Source organism: Calcarisporiella thermophila, assembly GCF_041956535.1.
Source record: "Calcarisporiella thermophila strain CBS 279.70 unplaced genomic scaffold VTP21scaffold_22, whole genome shotgun sequence".
In the NCBI taxonomy this organism is placed as follows: Eukaryota; Fungi; Calcarisporiellomycota; class Calcarisporiellomycetes; order Calcarisporiellales; family Calcarisporiellaceae; genus Calcarisporiella; species Calcarisporiella thermophila.
The window spans coordinates 29206-52361 of NW_027192212.1; the positions used below are offsets into that span (position 1 = coordinate 29206).

A 23156-nucleotide genomic window follows, 5' to 3' on the forward strand; every position below is an offset into this window, starting at 1 on the left:
TTAAAGTATTTTATTTTTTTTTTACTTAGTAAAAAAAAATAAAATACTTTAATTTCTCCAACATTTTTGCCAGGTATTGTACATTGAGGATTGGGATAATGGCCTGATGATTTGGGATAATACCCTGATGATTGGGATAATACCCTGATGATTTGGGATAGTGCCACAAATCTGGGGGGGGATATGGAGAAATGGATCAGTAAAAGGCAAATTTGTTACCAAAAAAGGATAGAGCGGGGGGTTTTACGGTGGGTAAAAGACCGTCCCATCTGCCCTCATCCGCCCTTGTTTTCTTATATTCCATTCTAAACTTTTTTCTAAGATACGTGACCTAAATTTTTGAAAAAAAATCGAATCGGACATTTTTTCCCTATGAACCTTATTGTATAACTCACAACATAAAAGGTATTTTGCAAGTCCATGTAGATTGATGGTTGTGATATGGATAGCTGTGTTTGCTTTTCGTAGCGCGACTTAATATAGCTTGATTTGAGGATAAAAAGGGAAAATGATATGAAAAATAAAGATTATTCGATCACATTTCGAGGGTAGTTTATTTCCATAAAATCTGTCTAGTGCAGTCCAAATTTTCGAAAGGTTGTGCCCTTGGGAAAGTCCATTATTTGGAATAGCAGCCGCCATAGCCATCCGCATTACAGCACTCCTTAAATGCCGAAAATAGGTTGGAATCCCATTTACCATACCACCAACCGCCTCCTCCAGGAGATCCAAGTCCCACCCATTCCCAGTTTCCTACTCCACAGCCCTTGGTCTGCCCAGCAGCACCTTCCCTTCCAATGGCTGAACCGCAACCATAACCTCCCTTGACACAGTAATAAAGGGCACCTTCGATTCCAGAAATTGCGACGATAAGCAATATTAAAATTGAGATAAATTTCATTGTTGAGATATCTTAAGGAATAGAGAACAAAAGCAATGGTGTTTTTTTTTTAACTTTGCAGAATTTATACTCACAAAGTGAATGAATCAGGTGAGTTTGAATGAAGCTTGAAGTCATCCTAATCTTTCGTATGAGTAATCATATTGAGATGTGACAGCAAAATTTAAATTCCCGTCAGAGAATTTGATCTCATCATAGAGTAATGCGTCCTCATTGGGATCGAAATTGAAGGTGAAGGTTTGTTTCAATAACAAATGTATTGTAGATTTGCCAAGTGAATCACCAAATGCAAGGCAGTAATGACTCATTGCGCATGAGTTCATACAGTAGAATTTATATCCAATCAACATTTATTTTTAAGGATGCTCTCGGTAACGCATATTTGATACAATATTACCATTTTATGCTATCAATAATGATAATATACTGAGGTAACTCCTAAGTCTTTAGTATAGTTTTAAGCATTAATATCTGCCGAATCATAAGTGTAGCGTGAATTATTTTTTCGGCACTAGCTCTTCATAAGGAAATTGCTTGGGGCTCTGGGCCGGATATTAAGTTACACCGTAAAATTTAGAGTGTGGTGAAGATACGATTGAAGCAAGTGGCAAAAATTAATGAGACTATTTGTAATGTAGAGCTAATGGTATGTGAATAATTAGCCGTGCACCTTTACAATTTTAACTTTGCAGCGACCCTGTTTTTTAAAAATGAGAGAAAAAATTGAAAATAAAATTGTAAAAATTGTAAAATTTTCAAGATAACATAATGCTCTTTTTTTACGGAGAAAAATCGAAAAAATTAGATATTCATCCTTTTAGTGACAGCGCTTTAGATTACTCTATACCCTACAAAAAATTCCAATAGAGAAAATGGTTAAAAATCTTATAGAAATCATAAAGCTGTGAAAACATATAGAATCGCGAACCAGACCTTTTGTAACACGACCGAATTTACACTATAATATTAATTATAATACTCCCTTATTTACATTATTTACCTATTTAATTACCTTTCCTTTTATATACTTATTGACCACAAATTTATTATTGGTGTATTAAAGTTCCACTTAGATACTCCCGAGATTCTATTTAAATTCACTCCCTTTTGTTTATTGTTCCTCACCTCTTTCCTGAATTCCATTCTATCTTGAATTGAATTCTATTCTTTAAGAATAAGGATATCTAACAGTCCTCAAAAACTGTTACACCTTTATGGTTTCTTTATGTAATCTTTATGATCTCTTATTCCATATTCTTTTAGTTTTCTATACCTATGACTTGCTACTTTACTCACTATTTTCTCTGTAATATTACTTTTTATTTACCTTATTTTTACCACATTATTTACAGGATGCCGAAAAACTGTTGCAATGATATGTCATATTTTCTATATTAATTAATTGATCAATAACTACCCTAGAAAAATGGATCGGAAGATTATTGTAAAAATATTTGCGATCTACACTATATTAAGGAATACCTGCAGGGTATGATTAAAGAATAAAAAATTAAGCTCCAGGGGGATGAATATTGGAAAAGTGTTGCAATATGTTTTTTGGACTTGGTATACAATATATGACTACATTTTTTTCTCATTCCACGGTTCTTGCTTCTTTATTTATTGTTTTCTCATCTGCATATGTCAAAATAAGAACACAAAACTCCACAAGTATATTTTATATACGTGACTACAATGAAGCCAATTTCCAACAAGACTCGCGACAGTGTTTTTATTTACTCCAAAGAAGGAAAGTCTTGTCGTCAAATAGCAAAACTGCTCGACATCCATTACTCAACAGTTGCAAGAGTCATCGCAAGAGAAAGATGGCATCGGCCTTATTTCAAAAGGCCACCTGGTGGTCGCCCCCGAATTCTGAGTGAGAGACTGGAGAGAAAAATAGCGACATTATTATCGTCAGGTCAGTGTAAAAATGCACCTGCAATTAAGAAATACTTCAAGGACGAATACGATGTGGATGTGTCTGTCGATGTTGTGAGGCTAGCGGTCAGACGTAACGAACTGCTTACTCGCGTAAGACCAAGGAAGCCTCTACTAACAACTGCACACCGAAGACGGAGGATGGAGTTTGCCAAGAAGTATAAAGACTGGTCCGAAGCTGATTGGAAACGAGTTGTATTCTCGGATGAAACACAGGTAACATTCGCCCAAGCAAGCGGCAGAGAATATTATTATAAGCACAAAGGTGAGCCACTCCGCAGCCGCCATATAAGGTCAACGCTCAAACACGGTGGTGGGTCTTTGATGGCGTGGGGCTGCGTCACTTCGCATGGCGTCGGTAACTTGTGCCGTATCGATGGAGGGCTCGACTCCGTATTGTACACGAATATCCTTAACGAAGATTATCTTGGATCTTTGGATTATTACGGGATAAAGAAATCACAAGTCATATTCCAGCAAGACAACGATCCAAGACATACGTCCAAGGTAACCAGGGAATGGTTACGAAACAAGAGGATAGATGTGCTAGAATGGCCTTTGCAGTCTCCTGATCTCAATATAATGGAGCATATGTGGAGCGAACTGAAACGAAGGCTAAGCCATTATCAACGACTTCCGAAGAACAAGGATAAACTATAGGAACGTATTGAGAAAGAATGGGAAAGCATAGGTGTAGAATTTGTCAGCTAGCTCTATGCAAGCATGCCGGAGCGAGTGCGTGCTGTATATAATGCAAAAGGAGATCACACAAAATATTAGTAAAAAAGAGTGCAATACGCAATTTGTGAAAACTGTCTATATAAGTGGCATATCTGTAAAGGACATTGCAACACTTTTTCCAACTTTAACCTCCCAGCATTATAGGTTTTCTTTTTTAAACATGGATATCACGTATTAATAAAACTAGTCTCAATGTTGTACATTTTTACAATAATCTTCCGATCCATTCTTCTAGGGTAGTTATTGACTAATTAATTAATATAGGAAATATGACATATCATTGCAACAGTTTTTCGGCAACCTGTATATCTGATCCTTACCTATAATAATAATAGTAAAAATATAAGCGAAAAATAGGAGTGAGGATCAGAAAACAAATAGCTGAACTATTTAAAGAATAACAACAAAAACAATAAACAGGATTTTCATATACACCCAAACAAGTAATAATTAGATGCATGTAAAATTAAGTAAAAATTAAATCCTGACACGACGATCTTTATGCAACACTATCTATGCCTTCACTGTTTCTTACTCTTTTGTTTCATAGTCACCTAGTTAAGCCATTAGCCACTGCATTATTCTTTTAACCTTTTAGCTTATATATATGTACTATTTTCCTTAGTTAATTTTAATGACAATAACCATAGTTTTTCCTCCTTAATTTTCCACTGAACACTGACACATCGACCTAACCTTATCCATGCCCTAAGAGAAGTTTATATGCAGCCTTTTGTTAGATTAATAAGTTAAAAATTTCTAGAACATAATTTATGCAGACTACCATGTAGAAAGCGGAACTTTCATACTGTATTCTTCTCGATTTTATTGATTTGAGTGTAGCGGTCTTTTTTGGTAGACTTAATAATAATAATATAGCAAATTGGTCTTTAATCAAAATAATAATAATAATATCCCAAAAATCATTAGATGTCCTCACCTTAATAATAATAATATAGCAAATTGGTGAGGAACCATAAACAAAAACAAAGGAATTAAATAATCGAAGAAATAATCGGATGATATGATAATCAGGCGATAAATAACTGCGATCAGGAGATAAGTGGTCTAAGCAAAATAATAGAAATAAAATAATAAAAATAATAAAAATAATAAGATAAAAAGATAAGATTAAATATTACTATCGAACGAATTAGTTGAGGAAAGTTTAGGTAGGACTTGAATAGTTCGTCCCGCTACATCTCGATTTTATTGATTTGAGTTACTCTTTTGAGCTTCCTTTGATCAGGTGTTTATTATAGAATTTTTTCAGATATCTACTGGCATACTAAAATGGCTTATTTTAATGGTTCCATTACAACAAATATCGACTCAACAGTTCCTTCTACTATCCGCACTCCTCTGATTACCTAGATCTCTCTTTCCTTTACTCTTGCCTTTACGCACTTTATCAGCTCTGCTACTGATTCCCACTTGCCGTCGTTTGCTCTCAAATGCTGGAATTAGCCGGTTGGGTCGCCTCGAGTTACTTGCAACTCCATTTGCTCTTTTTCGCCTCTTTTCCATGTTCTGAGCCTTCTTTTGGCGAGGGTTCCCATCGTTCATTGTATCCGTAGTAGCTCTTAAAGCTAAGATAAAAATATTGGAAATGATGTTAGTGCTTGGAGTAGTTTCCCTCGCAATTATATACTAGTAATACTATTAGCACGCCTCTTCGCTCCTTTTTTTGCGTTGAAATGCTCTTGCGTATCTCCATTCACTTCGTTTTCAACATCACTGTCTTCAGGTGTTCTGCTTGAATGATAGCTCTCTAACTCTTCAGCCAGATGCATAGATATGTTTCGGTTGTCTTTCACTTTCCCTGATTCATAAGCTCCTACAGTATATAAAAAAATAAATGTTATCTTTGAAATGCACACAAGTAATAAGGTAAGCTGATTACGTCTATTGTGGATGATTTGCTTGATCCATTCGCGTACTGCCCAATCTCTTCTGGTTCTGGGAAAGGATTTGAATTCTTTCTTGAACTAGAACGTAGAAGCGAAATAGTGAGTATCAACCGATGTATTGGCGTAACGTACTGGCTAATGGGATTAAACTTGGTTACCATTCGCACTACTTTGGTGATTTTCTGAGGGTCTTGAGAGGTGTATGGGCCATCGGTGTTGACCCCGACAAGCTTCATTAAATCTCTTATTACTAGCTAAAAGTTTTGATATCCAGGAGTCAGTCAACAGATTGGAGTGTAAACATACTGTACCTATTTAAAATCAAATCGAAAGCTTACACGATAAACCCTTACATCTTCAGGTCCCAAGCCCAAATACTCTCCTACATTTATAAATGTTTTTTTGTTCCGAAGTATGGGTTTGTCAATACAATCTTCATCTTGCTCTTCATCCTATAATTCATATAGGATTAATCAAAAACGGTTAATTTTTTTAATACTGCTAGCCTACCACTATTGGTTTCAGTTTAAATTTCGCTTGAATTCCAGGGTCCTGGCATTGCCAACCTGTACTTATTCCAGCTACACTCTGCCGATTCCCTTTGTTGCTCGGAAATTCTTGATCTTTCTGGATATCATTCATCTCAACCTAAGTGCATAAAACTGTGGTGCAAGAAACTGGTAAGCAAAATGTAAAAGATTATAGGTTTCGTTACACTTTATAGCCCATGATAAAAATGTCGAGAGTACTATTATCTAAACCAATCTTGTGATTTAGGCATTAAATCTCGTTCAATTCTCTTCGATCTCAGCACAACCTCATTCCCTGCATCTTTTCCTATCGATATCATGCATCTCTTCTTCGAGAACATTGGTAGGCGAAGTGTGGGCCGTGCAACAAGGCTATTTCGCTTGTGGATTATTGCAAATTTTAATTGATTTACTAATTTACTTTAGCCCCTCTAATGTACTCACACTGGGCTGGTGATTTCTCATTACCGGAAGGAGCTGACATTAACCAAGAACATATTCTATCAACACCCGAGTTGGAAGAGATTGGAGCATCAATGCAGGCCTGTCGAAAAAAGATCCCGACCAGTTTCGGAAGGCCTCCACGTAATGTCTACAAGTTCAGCAAAGGATATAAAGCTGAAGAGTGGATGGACTGGGTTATAATGTATTCGCTCGTCTTTCTCAATGGTAAACTTCCTTCTAGGTAGGATGCACTCTTAGTATCCATATCCGTTGTCATTCTCTTTACTTCGGTGAATCAAACAAGTGCTTTTAATCTAGCATATTGAATGGGTGGGCTAAATTTGTATCGGCTGTCCGGCTTTGTCTCTCTTGGACATTAACAGATGGGGAGGTAAACGAGATACATGAAGTCATCAAGTTTTTTTATGACCACTATGTTGAGTAAATGTCTACTGCGTATCATTTAAATGGGATATGATTGCCTAAGTCCGAATTTGGTTCCCTAGGGAATATTGTGGAGAGAGTATGGAGTTTTTACCTGCACACCGAATCGTCTTTCACTACTTGCTCCATGTTACTGATTCGATTAAAGAGTATGGACCACCCTGATCGTACTGGCAGTTTCCAATGGAGAGATACTGCGGCATGCTTATCCCTTATGTGAAGTAAGCGTTCAATCTTAACGAAATGTCTGATTATGCTGCTAAACAAGCCTGCTTCTTTATATTGGCACCAAGATCGAAGTCTCGCCCATCTGCAAATCTCTTTTCTCAGATATATTATCGAGAAAAACTAAATCATTTATCGTTTATTCAATCAGTTGCTGCTATTAGCCCTGCAGTGGAAAGACTTCCGGCGTCCTGGACAACAGAAAAGAGTTTTTGGTTAGATCATTACGAAGAAGAGCTGTATTGGCCTAGAAAATTTTATGAATTAGACGGTACTGAATTCCATCGACTAAAGGAATATTATGCAACGATATATGAATGCAATATCTTTTCTCTTGAGGTAACATTTATTTGCTATAAACTGAGTTATTTTTACTTCAGTACACAGCAACTATACATTATAACCTGAAACATTATCCCCTCGAATTAGGACGTTCCAAGAACTGGTTACCAATACGTACGACTACGAACTAAAGATGGCCATTATATTAGCTCTAAGAAGTTTCGTAATGAATCTGAGGATTATTGGCGGAACAATTACACAGTTGCGGTTTGTATCTTTAGCAACAGAAATGTGGGGTTTAAATACGCCTTCCAGCTAATTTGTCACTGTAACATGTAGGCTATATTTCAAGTGGATCGTAATGCAAGGTTCCAAAATTGGCCAGAAGATATGGTAAAGAAAGAATGCTATGCTGAGGTGGAGGTGAGTTCCAAACTGTTCATGTCGCTTAACCGCTCAAATGTGTGCCATGAATAGCTGCATCTTACGACACTACTTGTAATTTGTCGCTCATAAAATGTATGGTCATTATAGTATTATTTTCATCATAAATTTCGGGAAAAAGATCTCATGTTGGCGTTCGTGCGCTGGGCGAAAGACTGGCACAAAGGTGCATATGACCTAAGGAGCTTCGATACGGTTAGCTCGGTGGGGTTTATCGGCGTAGAAGCGCTGGATAGGTGTGTGGTGGATAAAAAAGGGATCACGAACATACATAGTGGATAAAGAGAATTTTAACACATTGCCATCGACAGACTGAACCTGGAAGTATATGGACTACGCCTAGTAAAACATATTATCTTTAGCTCTGTAAATTACGGGATTTGGCAAAATAGTTTTGGAATAATTGATTGTATTATCTCTCTAGCACTAGAGAGATAATACAATCAAATTAGCTAGCTAATTTTGTGTGTTGTGTAATTATTAAATCAGTTTTGGAGACTCGTAAATTACTTTTTATTTGGGATCTGCTTAGAGTTACGGCCGAAATTGGTCAGTAGGCCTAAGCTAAGTCTCTGAGTCTTGGTTATTTTTTGGGCCACCTGACAAGAATGCATGTTCCATACACCAGTTTTGGGCCAAAACATATAGATTTTGGAAACTTTCCAAAAACTCCCCAAACAGTTTTAGCCAATTATCCTAATGAGGGTTTTTTGTAGGGATGTAAAATAATTACAAGAAGATATTTGAGTGATTACAAGAGTTACCATGAGGGGATTGGAAAACATACGTATAATTTGCCGCTGTACTATCATAGTATTGATGATCACCATTCTGTTTCAGTTCCGCCCTAGTTACGTATTCTATCCTCCATTAGCATGAAGTCTACGGACCCTTTTCAATCTTTCGCCAATATCTCTATTCACATCCTCAATAGCGACACATACACTGGTATGTTCCGGTTGAATTAAAATGGCACCTTGTCGTGTTTCCTTTAGCTTTGCCTCCAATTCTTCTGTCGCCCTGTTTCCTTCGGTTATCCATAGAAACGTAGCTTTGATTGTATATCCTTCTTCGATCAGATCTTGTGTCCAGCTATTCCAGTTAGCGAAAAATTTTGACTCCGAATCTGAATGATACTTGGAAATAGTGATTTGTATTGGAACCAAGTGAGCCGTCTTATTTTTCTCATCTAATGACAAGATCAAACCGTCAATTGCCTTGAAGTTGTAAGCCAAAGGAATATATAATGCCAGCTTGAGATCAAAATTGTATGTAGGAAAATCACTGCTGAACACAATCGTTTTCATGTTAGAGAATCCTAGCCCATTTACTTTTAATCCATTCTGTGAAATGCTGCTAAGACTCGCCTGCTCCACGACAAACCCAAGAACGGAAGGATTGTCTTTAAAAGTACGCAACCTGTTAAGCCATTCACGATCAAGGAAAATGTCCTCTCCCACTTCACGAAATATTCCTGACATAGCAGCACGTGCCAACCCACAGGTATAGTGACCGATATAGTTCTCATCAATATAGAAGTAGCGATGATCGTAGCTTTTCATGGTATTTAACATTTTCTTATTGAGCAAGCATCCACGCATGACATCAATATACCTATAGATTGGAGAAAATTGAATATATTATATGTTTAAAAACAAACCAAAGTAGCGTCTAGACTTGCCTTCTCCATTCCTGTTGGTTTGATTCAATCTTCTTCTGCTCTGCAAAAGCCACCACTTGACTAGGTATATTTAACAGCTCCTGAGAATTCAAGAAATTGGACTTTATATCTTTAAAATCCCTATTACTCTCTAATCTTAAAAGAGCGCGTAGAAAAAGAGGTGTACGACCGGTGATATCCTCAATAAATTCTTTTTCAGTTTGATTTATATTTGGCAAACAATCTGAATAAAGCTTCCACCATTCCTGCATCTCTGCCTAGTTAACAAAGAGCAAATTTAAAATATAAATAATTACTTCCCATACTATAATTAAGAAATTTTCTTACCTTTGTCAGTCCTCCTAAAAGAGCGATCTTTTTTTCAGATAACTGTTTCTGCTCCATATGAATGGCTGACTGAAAATTCGCCGATGCGCTTTTAATGGCATAATGACTATACATTATTTGATCTAAGCATACTTGTATTGAGCTTTTTATAGTATTGCAGATATTATCTCTGTTAACCAACTCGTGGTCCAGGGCATTTAGTTGGTCAATGATGAAATAGAGTCGGATCGAATCCCTGTCAAAGATTTCATCGCAGAATGCATTGATTTTCTCCGTGGTGTCACACTTTAAAATTTCGAGTTGATAGGATTCGGAGTCACCAAAGGTAAGAAGAAGAGCTTCTTTAAGATACCTCAGGAAATTTTGAGCCATAGCGCGACAATCTGGGAGGTAGACAACTCGTTTTCCTTGTTGAAAGAGGAGACATGCCATAGCTGCAAGGATATGGGACTTTCCATAGCCAATACTTCCGTAAACATAGAGCCTATTATAATAGGAAGGATCGCGAAAGTTTTCGATCTCAGCCAGCACTCGAGCGAATCCTTCGCGACCCATGTAAATGAAACATCCATCGGTAATATTAAATCGGTCGACTGGGAGAAGGCCGAGAAACGGAAAGGGAAGCTTGATCAATTTACTGGGGTCGGAAAACTCCTCAGGGTCTCGGGGGGTCTCGGTCATTATGCGGTCGAAGAGTGCCTGGTATGGTGATATCACTAAAATTGGATATAAACTAAGTAATCTCAGTTTGCAATCTATAGCCTAAGTGTAATATTACTTTTCAATATAGTATCCATTGTTGGTCTCTTCGAAGGGCCCTCATCTTCAGTAAAAAATAATGCTTTTAATGAGTATATTATATAAAATAATTTAATTAGCATAGGATATACCTGTATCCAGACGCCGCTTATTTTCAGTGCCTAATGAAAGATGTATCAAAAACGGTAATGAGTTGAAGTGCATAGTAGACACAAATTTTATGTTGAAAAGGCTAAGCAAAAATGCCTAAAGCATACAAATATATTAATTTGTAATATATACCTTGATTCTTTCCTAATAGATATTAAGTAAATAAGATGAAAAATCAATCGAAATTATAAAATTAAAATTACAAAATAAAATAATATATATTTACCTTTAATCGGTAGTTCAACGATTATATGAATATATTTATTCCTAGGTTCCTCTGGGAAAATCTCACATATTTCGTCTAATGGTGACAGTAGCCGCTTTTTTGCTTTAACGAAATTATTATTAATGGATGTATTGTAGGCTTCAAAAGGGATGTCGCTCTTCCATAGTTTGATCTGTGAAATGTCGTAAGCATCTAACTGTTTCTTATTTGTTTGCTGAATTACTTCTTTAAGGCCATGGATACTCTCAGCTTCGTCTATTTTAACCGGAAAGGGCTCTGAAAACTCGTCTCCATTTTTGATCATGCAATTTAACTTCATTATTAAACAATTTTTAATTGTTTTCAACAAATACAATATAATGAGTGTGATGTGATAAGAGTTTTATGACGTAAGCCATTACAAAAATTCCATTACAAAAATTGCAGTAAATCCCAAGCCACATCTTCTTGGATGCTAATTATACGGATAGGCTCATAAGTAAAAATGTCCGAAAAATTTCTTTATCAAAAAAATTGGTCATCTTTTTCAAAAATTCTTTGCAGGAGGGTGGCTTATTACTCTTCTTGATTTTTGTTATGGATAGTTTGAGATAGGAGAGTAAGAGAAAACTCCGCTTAGTTTATTCCAAAGTCCAAAAGCCAATATATATATATGCATATAATGATGATGTCACAAATAGTCACAAGTATAAGACAAGCTGAAACTACGAAACGTAACATAATCCCAACACCAAGAGCGAACGTCCCGAGAGCAACCATGTACAATCTAATCATGCGTGGCCTCCCGCGAAACATACATACGCAACCGGTCTACCGTAGCGGTCCTCGACTTCTTCGCTCCTTGTTTTCAGAGTTCATAAGTCTTAGGCCCTATTAGATCTTAGACAATGAATGTATAGCCTGCATTTCATTTGGCTAACAGCCCATTATTTTGGATTTATTATATGATGATGCGAGAAAATTGCCTGTACATTGAATCGAAACTCCACTGTGAAGTATGCCTAATAATTGTATTCATCTTATGAAAATTATTCTTTTTCTTGCTATATGACAACCAAATTTTATACCAAATTTATAAAAATTACCAATTCGTCTATAGCCTGTGATGTTTCAGTTCTGGAGAGATCAAATACAAAGAGAGAGCAAGAAAGCATGGTACCTGAGTGGGTGAAGATAGATCTAGGTCCTGAATCGTTATTGCCAGTAGCTGCTAGTCAAGAGCTAGAAACATCCCCCGACAATAGCGTTAACCTTCTACATTTACCTGTAATGAGCAAGATGGAAAGACTACTTGATATAGCAGAAAAACGCCAGATGAAAAATGCAATTCGGGGGCCAGCTGGAACTGGTAAAACTTGCCTCATGCTTTACGCTGTTTATAAAGCTAGGAAAAGAGATTGGTTGGTGTTGTATATTCCTAAAGGTAAATATTCTTATCTTAATTCTATACTTAAATTCTTTTATTGATTTGATAGTTTTCCCTAGCCAAGCGTTTGATGTCCGACGAAGAAATTGTAATCGCCATATGGGATATTTTTGATCATCAACTGAAAATGTCAAAAAATCAATTAAAAGAATTAGCAAATGCCGACCGTGGAGCTAAAGGAGCTTTTGATTTACTTGAAAATTTTGAGCACAATGAATCGGCCAACGAGAAAGAATGTATAGATCTCTTCCTGCTTTATGTAAATTTTTTAAGAAGAATCAAAAGGTGAGCGGAAATAATAATGAAGCGTATATTCAAGTTTGTACAATGACCCATCTTTGTTTTCATATATTAAGTGTTCCAGTCTTGATAGCGGTTGATCAGTGGAATGCCTTTATAGAGAATCTACCAACGATATATCGGATCACCCCATCGCAAGACGTTTTGGAAACTTTTCGAATTTCTCAGTCAATCTAGGCCTATTCTTTGTCGCTATTTCATCCTCTTTAATTAATATGGCATTTTCAGATGGTGACGACCGGTTGACAACGGTTACAACAAAACTTAATGACAAAGATTTACATTTCTTATTCAATATCTCCTTGAAGTATATAACATGGATATAGGTAAGTTCATACTCTAAATTTTAATTATCTTAAAATACCTCCTCTAAATTAATATATACATACAAAGATATAACTCCTGATTCAATCGAGCATATTAAGAAAGAAACTTGCAATATCGCGCGTAATGTATGTCGTTTATTTGAGCTTTGGTGTGCCTTTGAGTAAGAAATCATAATTTTGTTGCCTAACATTATCTAACCTTCCTCTACATATATAGACAGAAAGACGGAAATCAAACCGAAGAACTGGCATCAACTAATCTTCTACCTAATGCTGTACTTGCAACCTTTAATTTTGATTTGCGCCAGTACTACGCTGCTCGAATTCAAAGTCTACTTGCTCGTCATGTTGATGATCTCACGCGTATATCTGAATTACAATTCATTGCACGTCTGATTGTGGGAGGAATTGTTTCGTTCAACTTTCGTGGTAATGGGTTTGAGGCTGCTGGTCTCATCAGTAATGAGGCAAAATAGTTTGCCGTCAAGCAAAGGAGGCTATTCTGTCTGTGTTCAACTTAAAATGACCACAGCTTATCAGTGAATTTGTCATGATGTTAATTTTGCCATCATGACGCTATTAAGGTCTAAGCCATAAATGGCCTAGGAACGTAATGCTAATTTTATTAACTGTTATTTTGTATAACATTATTTTATCATTCGATTGTTTGATCTTTAAATAGTCTCTGCTATTTGGTTTCTGGTCTTTACTTCTTTTTCTTTGTTCTTTTATTATATTTTGTTATATTATTATAGAGGAGTCCAAAAGTAGAAATACTTTTGTAACAGAATTGGTAAAGGCATACTCATTATTTTTTAATATCCACTTTGATTAAAAAAAATGACTATAGGCTTCATTCCCACAGACCTCCTGGTATGCTCTTGAAGTCGCTTTTTTGTCTGCTTTCCAACCATTTGGAAAATCGGTGATTGTACCAGTGAAGGATTCAATGGGAAATCCATTGAAGACAGAGGTGGCACTGGAGTTTCTTTGTGTACGACAACAGGAGCGCCTACCTAAAGCTGAAATATAAATAACCTCTAACAAACTGAAGAATGGCGATCTTTTAATCCTCTCAGTAGAGCATACCACTTTAGATTTTGTTGGGGTTAATCTCGAGGGATTACTTATTTTGGGTCAGATATCGCAGACAAAATATGATGGCTTAACTCATTGCTTCTGGGATTTATTTGATAAGAAAATTGGAGATCTATCCATGATCAACTTTTATAGAAGTTGTGCCGGAAAACCTCTATTATGTCAATCGCAGAGGACCCTCCCACAAGATACAATTTATTTATACGTAACTTCTTCGACCAAATTTCTTTCCAAGCAGTCACAAGCAGCTGATGACCCTGTCGTTGTTGTCGATGGCACAGTGTTAACAAGCAAATTTGCGTATCCTCGCGAGCTTATCCCAGAGAACATTCCTGCTAGCCGCAAACGACAACGGCAAAGTTAATTGAATTTAAAAATAATATACTGTAATATGCATAGTACACAAGGCTGGGGCAAGAAAACCAAGATTGTAGCTATTCATATTCCGTAGTTAGGCTAAATTTTGACTTTATTTACTGTAGTGAATACATAAATTATTGCAATCACAGTTGCTTACCTACTGTATCAAAGATAACGCTTGCAGTAGAACAAAATCCTAAAATAATAGACCAATCTCGAACAACAATATAACAGTGGAAAACGAGGAAGAGGGCAATGGGTAACAAATAACCTTATTCTAGCGTTACGACAATAATCCCAACACCACGCATCGAGCAATTCCGTGAACTCGAGATCACGTCACAGCGACAGCTGCTTTCTCGGAAATTATTGGTTCAGATAAGTGCGAAATGATTAAAAGCTGAGATATAAAAATAATGTTGGAGAACGACCAGGCATGATCTAAGTCTGAATAGTTGTTGTGTTACGACGGTTATTTCATACTTATACAAATATGTATAAGCAAGTATCTTATCACCATTATTAGTCATCATCTCCTATTCTATTATATATATAAGATGTGCTTTCTCTCTCTTTTGAATTCTCTTATAGTGTGTGTTATTTGTGTTATCCCTTCTATCTGTCTTCTTTCCTTTTATTAATATACTCTTAATAAGATCCAACAAACAACCAGTTCAAAATTTGGAGTATAAAATTTTTCAGACCCTTTATATTTGAAAATTGTATTCATGCTCGACACTAACTCTATCTGTTATTGTAATTGTATACATAAACATGAGTTTACCCTCGGAAGAATACATGAGTTCATCCTCGCGAGAAAACATGTATATTCTCTCAGGAGAAATTATTCCATCCTGCATTACAATATATGAAACAGAATAATTGAATTAATCTTGTCTTAATTTAGCCAATCTATCAATAACAACATGTAGAGTTGATTTGATTTTCAGTTTACTGCAAGAATGGCTAAAAATTTATGGCGTAACACATAATTCAAGATATAGAACACTAATACCTTGATCGGAATTGCTATAAATTTTTGCTCATCATATTATTTTGAGAATCTAATATGCTCTTAAAGCTCTTAAGCTACTGTAAGGATAATGGTAACGGCTAGTACAAATGGAAACGAATATGACACCTAAGATTTGTCAGCTTTACTCTAATTCTAATTAGCTGACACGAGTATAACCAAAATGAAAACATATTCGTGGGGATTTATTACAAATGGAATAACTCTGCTTGATATCAATTTGTCTGCTCTCTTGGCAACAAATGCTTGAAACTATAGGGATTCTTATTGACGAATCCGGACCTTAATGGAAAAGCGCATTAAACCCTAAATGGTTTCCGAGTCTTAAGTCTCAATCAAATTAAATTGGAAGTGCTTTTTCGAAACTACTATTTTGGTTTGTTTCACTTATTTCATGAATTAGGCGTACCAAAAAACAAAATATAAAAACAATTCCATGGATATATTACCCTCTATATTTAATATAAAAAACATTATCCAGGTAATATAGACGAAACTTAAGTTATGTTATTCCCCCCATGTTCCTATTACAGCGCATAATAATTTTTCGCTACACGTATATTAAAAGCAGACTCGTATTAAAGGTTATGATTACACTTTTTAGAGATTATTGCGTAGCTCCCTGCTCTGAATTCAGCTAAGCCGAGCCAAGGTTAGACATCAATATTTGAAACCGGCTTTTGCATGTTTTGCAAGGAATTTCCATTAAAACTTCTAAAGAAAGGGTTTAATTACTAATCATAGTTCAAAAACTATTTTTTCTAGTCCAAAATCATCTTCCGGAAATGGTTAAGAGCCGTCTATTATTATGTGAGTTTTCTAATGCAGTTTCATTGGGAAAGGTTGGCCTAAAAGCTAAAATTTATTTCAAATCTAATCTTTGCTAATTAATTCTACAAAATTGAACAATACAATAGCTATATATTCACGGAGAGAGGTGAATTTCTAGAAACTATCACCAAGTTGATCGGGACGTAAATTTATTCCTTGCTGTTTAAAATTAGTCGACGGTCTGTTCACATTTGGAAAAGACCTATCTCGGTCAAACTCATCAGCAGTAGCTCCACCACCAATATTCCTTCCCGATGGACCATTGTTCCTCCTAGGTGGGTTGGAACCTGGGTTCAAATTGAGGGTTCCTTGGCCGACACCTCCAAAGGAAGTTAAACGGTTAGGCCGAGCCTCTGCCAACATGTAGGTCGAAGCAAGTACACCAAGTGCGATCGCGGACAAGCTGAGTTTCATCTTTGCAGGGTTTCGTAGTTTGAGTGGTTGTAAATAATATCCGATCAGAAGTGCTAGTGCTAAAATTGATTTCTAATGTATGTTTATAGACTTGGGAAGAAAATTGAATTGATGGTGTTTATATACCTTTTGGAGAGGTTGTGAGAATCCTTGTACAATCTGAAAATATATTGCAAAAATACAAGCATCTACGCATCAACCCAAAACTAAGAGGGGCCGTAAGATAATGGAATTCGATTTATTCGATTTTGTTTAAAATCTGATGCAGCGGGAGTGCGGGTGGAATGGATGAACATTCCACTTTTCAAAAGAACTCGTGACTTTGCGCTGTTTTCATTCGACCCACCACATATATCCCTTATAATTAGGCAATGAAGCTTTATCGATTCCGAGATAACATGAAATTTCTCTAGTATGGATACTGGGTTACATTATATGATTCAATTCCTTAGCCGCAGAATACAAATTCTTGTGATCCAACAACGGATACATATATACGGGGTCAATGAAAAGGCGATACTTTCTTGTGAACTCCACTGGGTCTGCATATTTAGTTTTCTTGCTCGTCTATAGTATAACGAATTACAATAAACTTTAATAACTTTCTCAAATTTGAATGCAATTTTGTAAAATTAAAAAAAAAAATATCAGTTAATTGCCTCTATACTATAAGGTCTAACACATTTTAACCATTAAATACTTGGCTTCTGTGCCGACCTGCTTCATGGACGGCTCTTTAGGATTGTTACCCTTTAAGTAGTACCCTGCATTTTGAGCACACAGAGACCCAACTCATGGATCTTCAAACTATATTCTAGCTTTAACCCCAGATCCTTTCTTTGTATATTTCATACTTTAAATTTGATTTGCCATTCCTCTCCACTTTGCTAGATCTATCAAGTCTAGAACGTCCTGAACTTTTACACGATTTCAACCGGCCTCCATATCAAGGAGTTTGTTCTGTAAATAGCAATTTAAAGCGAGACATAAAACGAGCAGCGAAAGCCCGAGAGCTGAGAATCCATTCATTTAAAATATTTGAATAACTGGTACATAGAATGGATCCCAGTAATTCCCGTGCTAATGAGGAGATTGGAGCAAGTCCGGAAATACCTCCCAGTTGCCAGGCGTTAAGACGGAAAAAGGTTTGCTTTAATTTCCCAGATAAGTCAACCCAATCCAGTTGAATCGCCCGTTGCTCTGTGCTCTCTCCAGATCTTATTCTCCAAGTAGGTGGTTACACGAATGCCTAGTGGCACCAAATCCTAACACCGATTTCGTAGCTATTTGCTGCGCCACAGTATAAGCCCATAGAAGGAAATAGGGGAAAAATCTAGTTGAAACCGGATCAACTGTGGGAAAAGCTAAGCGCTTGGAATCCGAAAAAATTAAACTAAAACACAACACGGATAAGCACTGAATAGTTAACTAAACTCGTAGAATATTGCATTGTCGTGTGCAGAGACTAGGATAAGTGAGATCCAGTAGGTTCATAGGATGAAAAGTTCCGAATGATTTTTTATGTATTAAATTTTGGGTTATATGAGGGCGGCTTATTTTTTTGTTAATATTTGTTACATTGGTTGGTTTTTGGAGAGTTCTTAGATTTATAACCAAACATAAGAGAGGAGTAAAAGGGTTTTTATTCTGAAAATATAACCATGTATCTTGTAAAAGTTTTTTGTAGACGAGTAGTTTATAATCTTGTAGGGGTCAATCGTCACTATGATTATTTCGCAAACTAAAAAGTAGGGTTATATATAAGCATAAACCTTTATAGTTTACAATATATATAGTAAAGTAATATGAAAATTGAAATTCACTGCTTAATTCTAGCGTATGCGATGGCTTAAGTGAAATGGACAAGGCAAAGTCAGCAGTCCACGCTTCACGATGGTGAGGCCGTTTATTGGTTAAATTGGGCTAATCCCAGAGGAATGTAATTAAAAGAAATTAAAAAGTGAAAAGAAAAAGTTAACGTAAAAAAATCAAGAATGGAACTTTCGTTCCAAGAAGAAAGGTGTGAACAATGAAGTGCATAAAAATTAATGCTGAAAATGAGTCCAAAATATTAAGAAAAGAAGGAGTGGAAAGTGAAGCGTGGACTGCTGAATTGCCCTGTCCATCTCGCTAGGCTTAAGCATAGAATTTGAAATTTATTCAGCCCTCGGAGCTCAATTAGCTGCGTAGTTTAATTTCTTACTGGAATAGGTAAACCTCACTCACATCAATCAAATTTTACCTTTTTACAGCCTAACCTATTATTCAGCTTGGAATATCAAGTAGTATTCTTTGTTAATGCTTTAGAGAGCCATGGCCGAAAAAGCAATCAAATCAAGCCATGGATATTATTCTATAGAAAATTAAACATAAAACTTTATATTTTTAGCCAAGCGACTGTAAGTCCAATAAAAGTCGGATCTACTTAAAATGAAAGTATCAGTTTCAGTTACCCTATGTTGTTAGACTGTAAGCAAATTTGCATGAACTCAGGTGCATTGAGTCAGCACTGCATAGTAACTAGAGGTCCAGTTTACAATTTAACTATACTTTGTTTACTGGAGCCTTGTTTTTCCATTCAGATGAGATGCTCCCTTAGAAATTAATACTCTTTTTTTTGGTAAATGTTTGATTATATCGGTTTACCACAATCTAATTATTCATATAGTAGTTTGCTTCGTTCCCCTAACTCTACCGTTTAAAAATCTTATTCGATCTCGTAATTTGGCAGCTTTAATTGGGAATTCTCATATACGACGATAAAGCTCTCTGAATCGCTTTGTACTTTTCTTGGCACTTTTTGATTACTCAGATATCTCGGCAATAGAATAGCTCGTTTATACAATTATTAAGTACGAGATGAAGACGACACAAGCAACCACAGAGCATAAGAAGTTGATATCATGCGAACAATTCCGTGAATGATTAGCCTTATATTTCGTGTTTATACCTGGATCAAGGTAGCAGCCATGTGTTTAGTTTGAAAACTATATTGGGTTATATTGGCGTGATTTAAATAGACTTAAATGGCTGGTTGATCAATAGTTTAGAAAATTTCAGGTTTACAACGAAAATCATAAAATGGATACAATACCACAACCTCTTGACATTGCATCAATTATTTACGAGATGTTCTTGTATTTTACACTATGAAATTTACTAGGAGTCTCGAGTCTGGCTACGGAACCAACATAGGGTTGTTGATTTCCATGATAGTAATAGTTGTCAAAAATGGTGACACTGAGCCATTCAGGGGCTTTGAAAGAACCAACTACTGGCATATTGCCACGGGGAGAACCAGCACTCGAACCTTTCTCGAGGGAAGCGCAGATAAAGCTGCATTCTTCTTTGAAGTTTGGTTTTTTATAATAGTATACGCAAAAATCGCCTTTGTCATCGGCAGTGACTAAAGCAACGACGCTCAAATCGCCAAGGAGCAGACCCAAGCCATAGATCTTCATTTTGTTGGAAAATTTTTGGTATCTTGAATATTGGCTTATATGATGGATTACGAGATGCTTAAATCGCAAATGGTGCTAGAGAGAATAACAAATCGACCTAAATTTATAGGTAAAAAATATGAGAGTTACCAAAAATTTTTCCGACTAATTTATTAATAGAATGGCAAAGCCTCAGTCATTAATAATCCCGTTCCTGAATAGAATAATTGAAAAATGCTCAAAGTTTAGGTTGGGCGATGGGGTGGAATCACTCTTACAAGGTTATTTTTGGAAATTTTACTGACTTACCAACCCATTTTTTAACATTAACTTGGATGGCCAAAATATATTTCAAATCGTTGCCTCCATTTCTTACTACGCTCATTATTGTTAAAGTAATGGCGATGAAAGTGTTGAATATAAAAATAATAGTTTAGCAAAAGATTTCTGATAGGCACTATAAAAATAATTTGGAATATCACAAGCTAGTAGTTTAACATTTCGATCGAAGGAACTTTGGACTAATCCTCCAGTGACTCAACAAGCAAAAGAAATACTGTTAGCCTCTGCTCTGACATCCCTAACACAACCTCCGTAACCATCATCCTCATGGAAAACGGTTCCTCCGCAATCACGCCCTTTGTAGATTGTAATTCCCGGATTGTTGGGCAGGTAATAACTATAGATAAGAGGTTGTGCAGGAATATTCCAGCATCGCGTCTGACAAGGTCCTGGCGAATCAATCGCAGGTTGACCTTGGCAACGGCTGTTTGTATACCCTTGGACCACGCCTGCAAAGGCTGATCCCATGCAAAAGGAGAATACTCCTAATATGACGGCAAATAGAGACTGCTTCATGGCCATGTCGTATTAGGCAAACAATTTAGAGGTGAGATGATATTGCTGATAAAAAAGGTCCCATTTGGGTTAAGGTGTATTTATACATATTTCAGAAAAGGTGCCATTATCATGGCTGGGCGATTAAGTCTACTAATTTGGTATAAAAATAATTGTAGATTAAGCTCAGCGTTTATTGATTTGGGTGAGTTGCAAACCTTTTTTTGTATCAGGAATATCTTGTATTACAGCTATTTTGAGCGAAGCTAGAAAATTGTTTGGATATATTGTATAATAGAATATTTAGTGACTCATATTAAAAGAGATTACATAAGGGTATAGATGGGATTTTAAATATCATGTCTAATACTGGCTCATTTTGTACTTATCATTAATGGTGTTCTTACGAGCACATACATGACTTTTGATTACACTACATCTCTCAAAGAATTGCCTTATTCAAAGATGGTGTCCACAAAGTATACAAAATAGCGATATCCAAGTAATTAAATAGTAAATTGCGTTTTATTTCGATAAACTTCAATGGATTATGTGCAAATAAATTTAGTTGTAAAAAGATTATAAGAAGCCTTTTAATTTAACTTCGTTTTTACACAAATGTGAATATTTATAATATGGGCCCAGGCAACCTCATTCTTGTGATTGCCTTTTGCGTTTAATCTGCATTTAGCAAAAATTTTTTGGAATCACTGTTTAAAGCATATTTAATTTGCAGTTACACGCTTTCAATATTTTTAATAGTAATTTAGCAGATTCAAAAAAGGTTGTCAGTGTGTCTTAACTGTGAAATCCTCTTGTTTTCTTCTATCCATTTTTCTTTAAGGTAAGAGTAAATCAACAAGGAATTAGATCGTTATCAGTCTTGCGATACATTTTATCTTATTTTCAAACCTAACTATCATTTTTCGACAGCCCCATCTAACATAATGTTTTTGATGCATTGTTATTTTTCCTCCAAGGTAATTCTTTGGAACCATTTATTGCATCGATATTATCCTAAGTTGTAAAGGATTTTTTGAGAACCAAATAGCTAATATACTTTGGCACTTCACAACAATTTTATATCACTCCTCTTCCCGCACATCTTTTCTTGCATATAATCGAAATGTAGCTTCTATTGTATTCAATATAAATATATGTTACTCTTGGGTGAACTTGAACTTTTATTAGTATCTCACTTTATAGCTATATCGACTTTTTATGGTTAGTTTAGCAAAATATTCATATAATATGTATACATATTGACAAGATTTTTGCCCACTATTTCACAGTATTACCTAAGATAAATTCAGGCTCCACCTGAAAAATATTTAAATGAATATTCGATTTTTTTATTCCTTCTTTAAAGTTTACGGTTTAGTTCAAGAACTTCAAAGGATTCGACCAATTAATTGGGAGGCTTAATGATTATTATATACAGAATTAAAGGGACTGAATCAGATCTAAAATTTGGCTTAGATCCAGGAAAGAAATTGCTACTTAGGATAGATTGAGATAGGAGGGATGACATCCTCATATATATTATATATGAGGATGTCATCCAGCAGTCACGTAATTTATAAAAATTTTATAAAACTATCAAATGAAAAAGCGATTTGTTAAATTTTGCTAGTAACAGATCATCTTATTCTGTTGGAGGACGACCAGGCATGACTGATAATCTGAAATTGTCAGTATTTAATTTAAACCTGATTTTTCTTGTTTGTGTATAAACTATATTACCTGTTTATGATTTCTTGTTATTCTTAAATAGTTCAGCTATTTGCCGTTCTTTTTTTAATGGTGATTAATATACTCTGATTAAAAATTCCAACATATAGTAAATAATTATATTCCCTATAGAAAGTCATATAGAGAAAATATAGGGGAATAATGTGGGAAATATAGGGAACACCTCACTTTCCGTATGATTTTCTGATATTTCCTATAATTTTTAATGGTTTTTATATGGATTTTTATATGGGTAAGGATTTGGAATTTATAGTAAAATTAGAGAAAATTATAAGGAAATTATAGGAAAAGTGAGGCGTTCCACATGTATTCCGCATATATATTATTTCCCTAG

At 35.6% G+C, this 23156-nt stretch overlaps 8 protein-coding genes across 8 annotated transcripts; 3 read left to right on the plus strand and 5 right to left on the minus strand.

Annotated features, from left to right (window-relative positions):
- Positions 1-619: 619 nt before the first annotated feature.
- Positions 620-901, minus strand: VTP21DRAFT_5323 (uncharacterized protein; the record flags this gene model as incomplete). Its single annotated transcript, XM_069395832.1, has 1 exon — positions 620-901. One exon carries the CDS (start codon positions 899-901, stop codon positions 620-622), a length of 282 nt encoding a protein of 93 aa, XP_069247891.1.
- Positions 902-2596: 1695 nt separating this feature from the next.
- VTP21DRAFT_5324 (uncharacterized protein) lies at positions 2597-3502 on the plus strand (the record flags this gene model as incomplete). Its single annotated transcript, XM_069395833.1, has 1 exon — positions 2597-3502. One exon carries the CDS (start codon positions 2597-2599, stop codon positions 3500-3502), a length of 906 nt encoding a protein of 301 aa, XP_069247892.1.
- Positions 3503-4915: 1413 nt separating this feature from the next.
- On the minus strand, positions 4916-6135 carry VTP21DRAFT_5325 (uncharacterized protein; the record flags this gene model as incomplete). Its single annotated transcript, XM_069395834.1, has 6 exons — positions 4916-5172; positions 5235-5420; positions 5487-5571; positions 5652-5747; positions 5832-5945; positions 6004-6135. The coding sequence occupies 6 exons, from the start codon at positions 6133-6135 to the stop codon at positions 4916-4918; spliced, it is 870 nt and encodes a 289-aa protein (XP_069247893.1).
- Positions 6136-6341: 206 nt separating this feature from the next.
- VTP21DRAFT_5326 (uncharacterized protein) lies at positions 6342-8144 on the plus strand (the record flags this gene model as incomplete). The annotated part of the gene is made up of 6 exons (XM_069395835.1): positions 6342-6366; positions 6450-6692; positions 7288-7475; positions 7566-7685; positions 7758-7880; positions 7953-8144. The coding sequence occupies 6 exons, from the start codon at positions 6342-6344 to the stop codon at positions 8142-8144; spliced, it is 891 nt and encodes a 296-aa protein (XP_069247894.1).
- A 578-nt stretch (positions 8145-8722) lies between these two features.
- On the minus strand, positions 8723-11324 carry VTP21DRAFT_5327 (uncharacterized protein; the record flags this gene model as incomplete). The annotated part of the gene is made up of 7 exons (XM_069395836.1): positions 8723-9476; positions 9544-9800; positions 9871-10586; positions 10649-10693; positions 10761-10790; positions 10912-10923; positions 11006-11324. The coding sequence occupies 7 exons, from the start codon at positions 11322-11324 to the stop codon at positions 8723-8725; spliced, it is 2133 nt and encodes a 710-aa protein (XP_069247895.1).
- Positions 11325-12157: 833 nt separating this feature from the next.
- Positions 12158-13533, plus strand: VTP21DRAFT_5328 (uncharacterized protein; the record flags this gene model as incomplete). The annotated part of the gene is made up of 3 exons (XM_069395837.1): positions 12158-12428; positions 12491-12716; positions 13275-13533. 3 exons carry the CDS (start codon positions 12158-12160, stop codon positions 13531-13533), a joined length of 756 nt encoding a protein of 251 aa, XP_069247896.1.
- Positions 13534-16493: 2960 nt separating this feature from the next.
- VTP21DRAFT_5329 (uncharacterized protein) lies at positions 16494-16793 on the minus strand (the record flags this gene model as incomplete). The annotated part of the gene is made up of 1 exon (XM_069395838.1): positions 16494-16793. The coding sequence occupies one exon, from the start codon at positions 16791-16793 to the stop codon at positions 16494-16496; it is 300 nt and encodes a 99-aa protein (XP_069247897.1).
- Positions 16794-19915: 3122 nt separating this feature from the next.
- VTP21DRAFT_5330 (uncharacterized protein) lies at positions 19916-20254 on the minus strand (the record flags this gene model as incomplete). The annotated part of the gene is made up of 1 exon (XM_069395840.1): positions 19916-20254. The coding sequence occupies one exon, from the start codon at positions 20252-20254 to the stop codon at positions 19916-19918; it is 339 nt and encodes a 112-aa protein (XP_069247898.1).
- Between the last annotated feature and the right edge of the window lie 2902 nt (positions 20255-23156).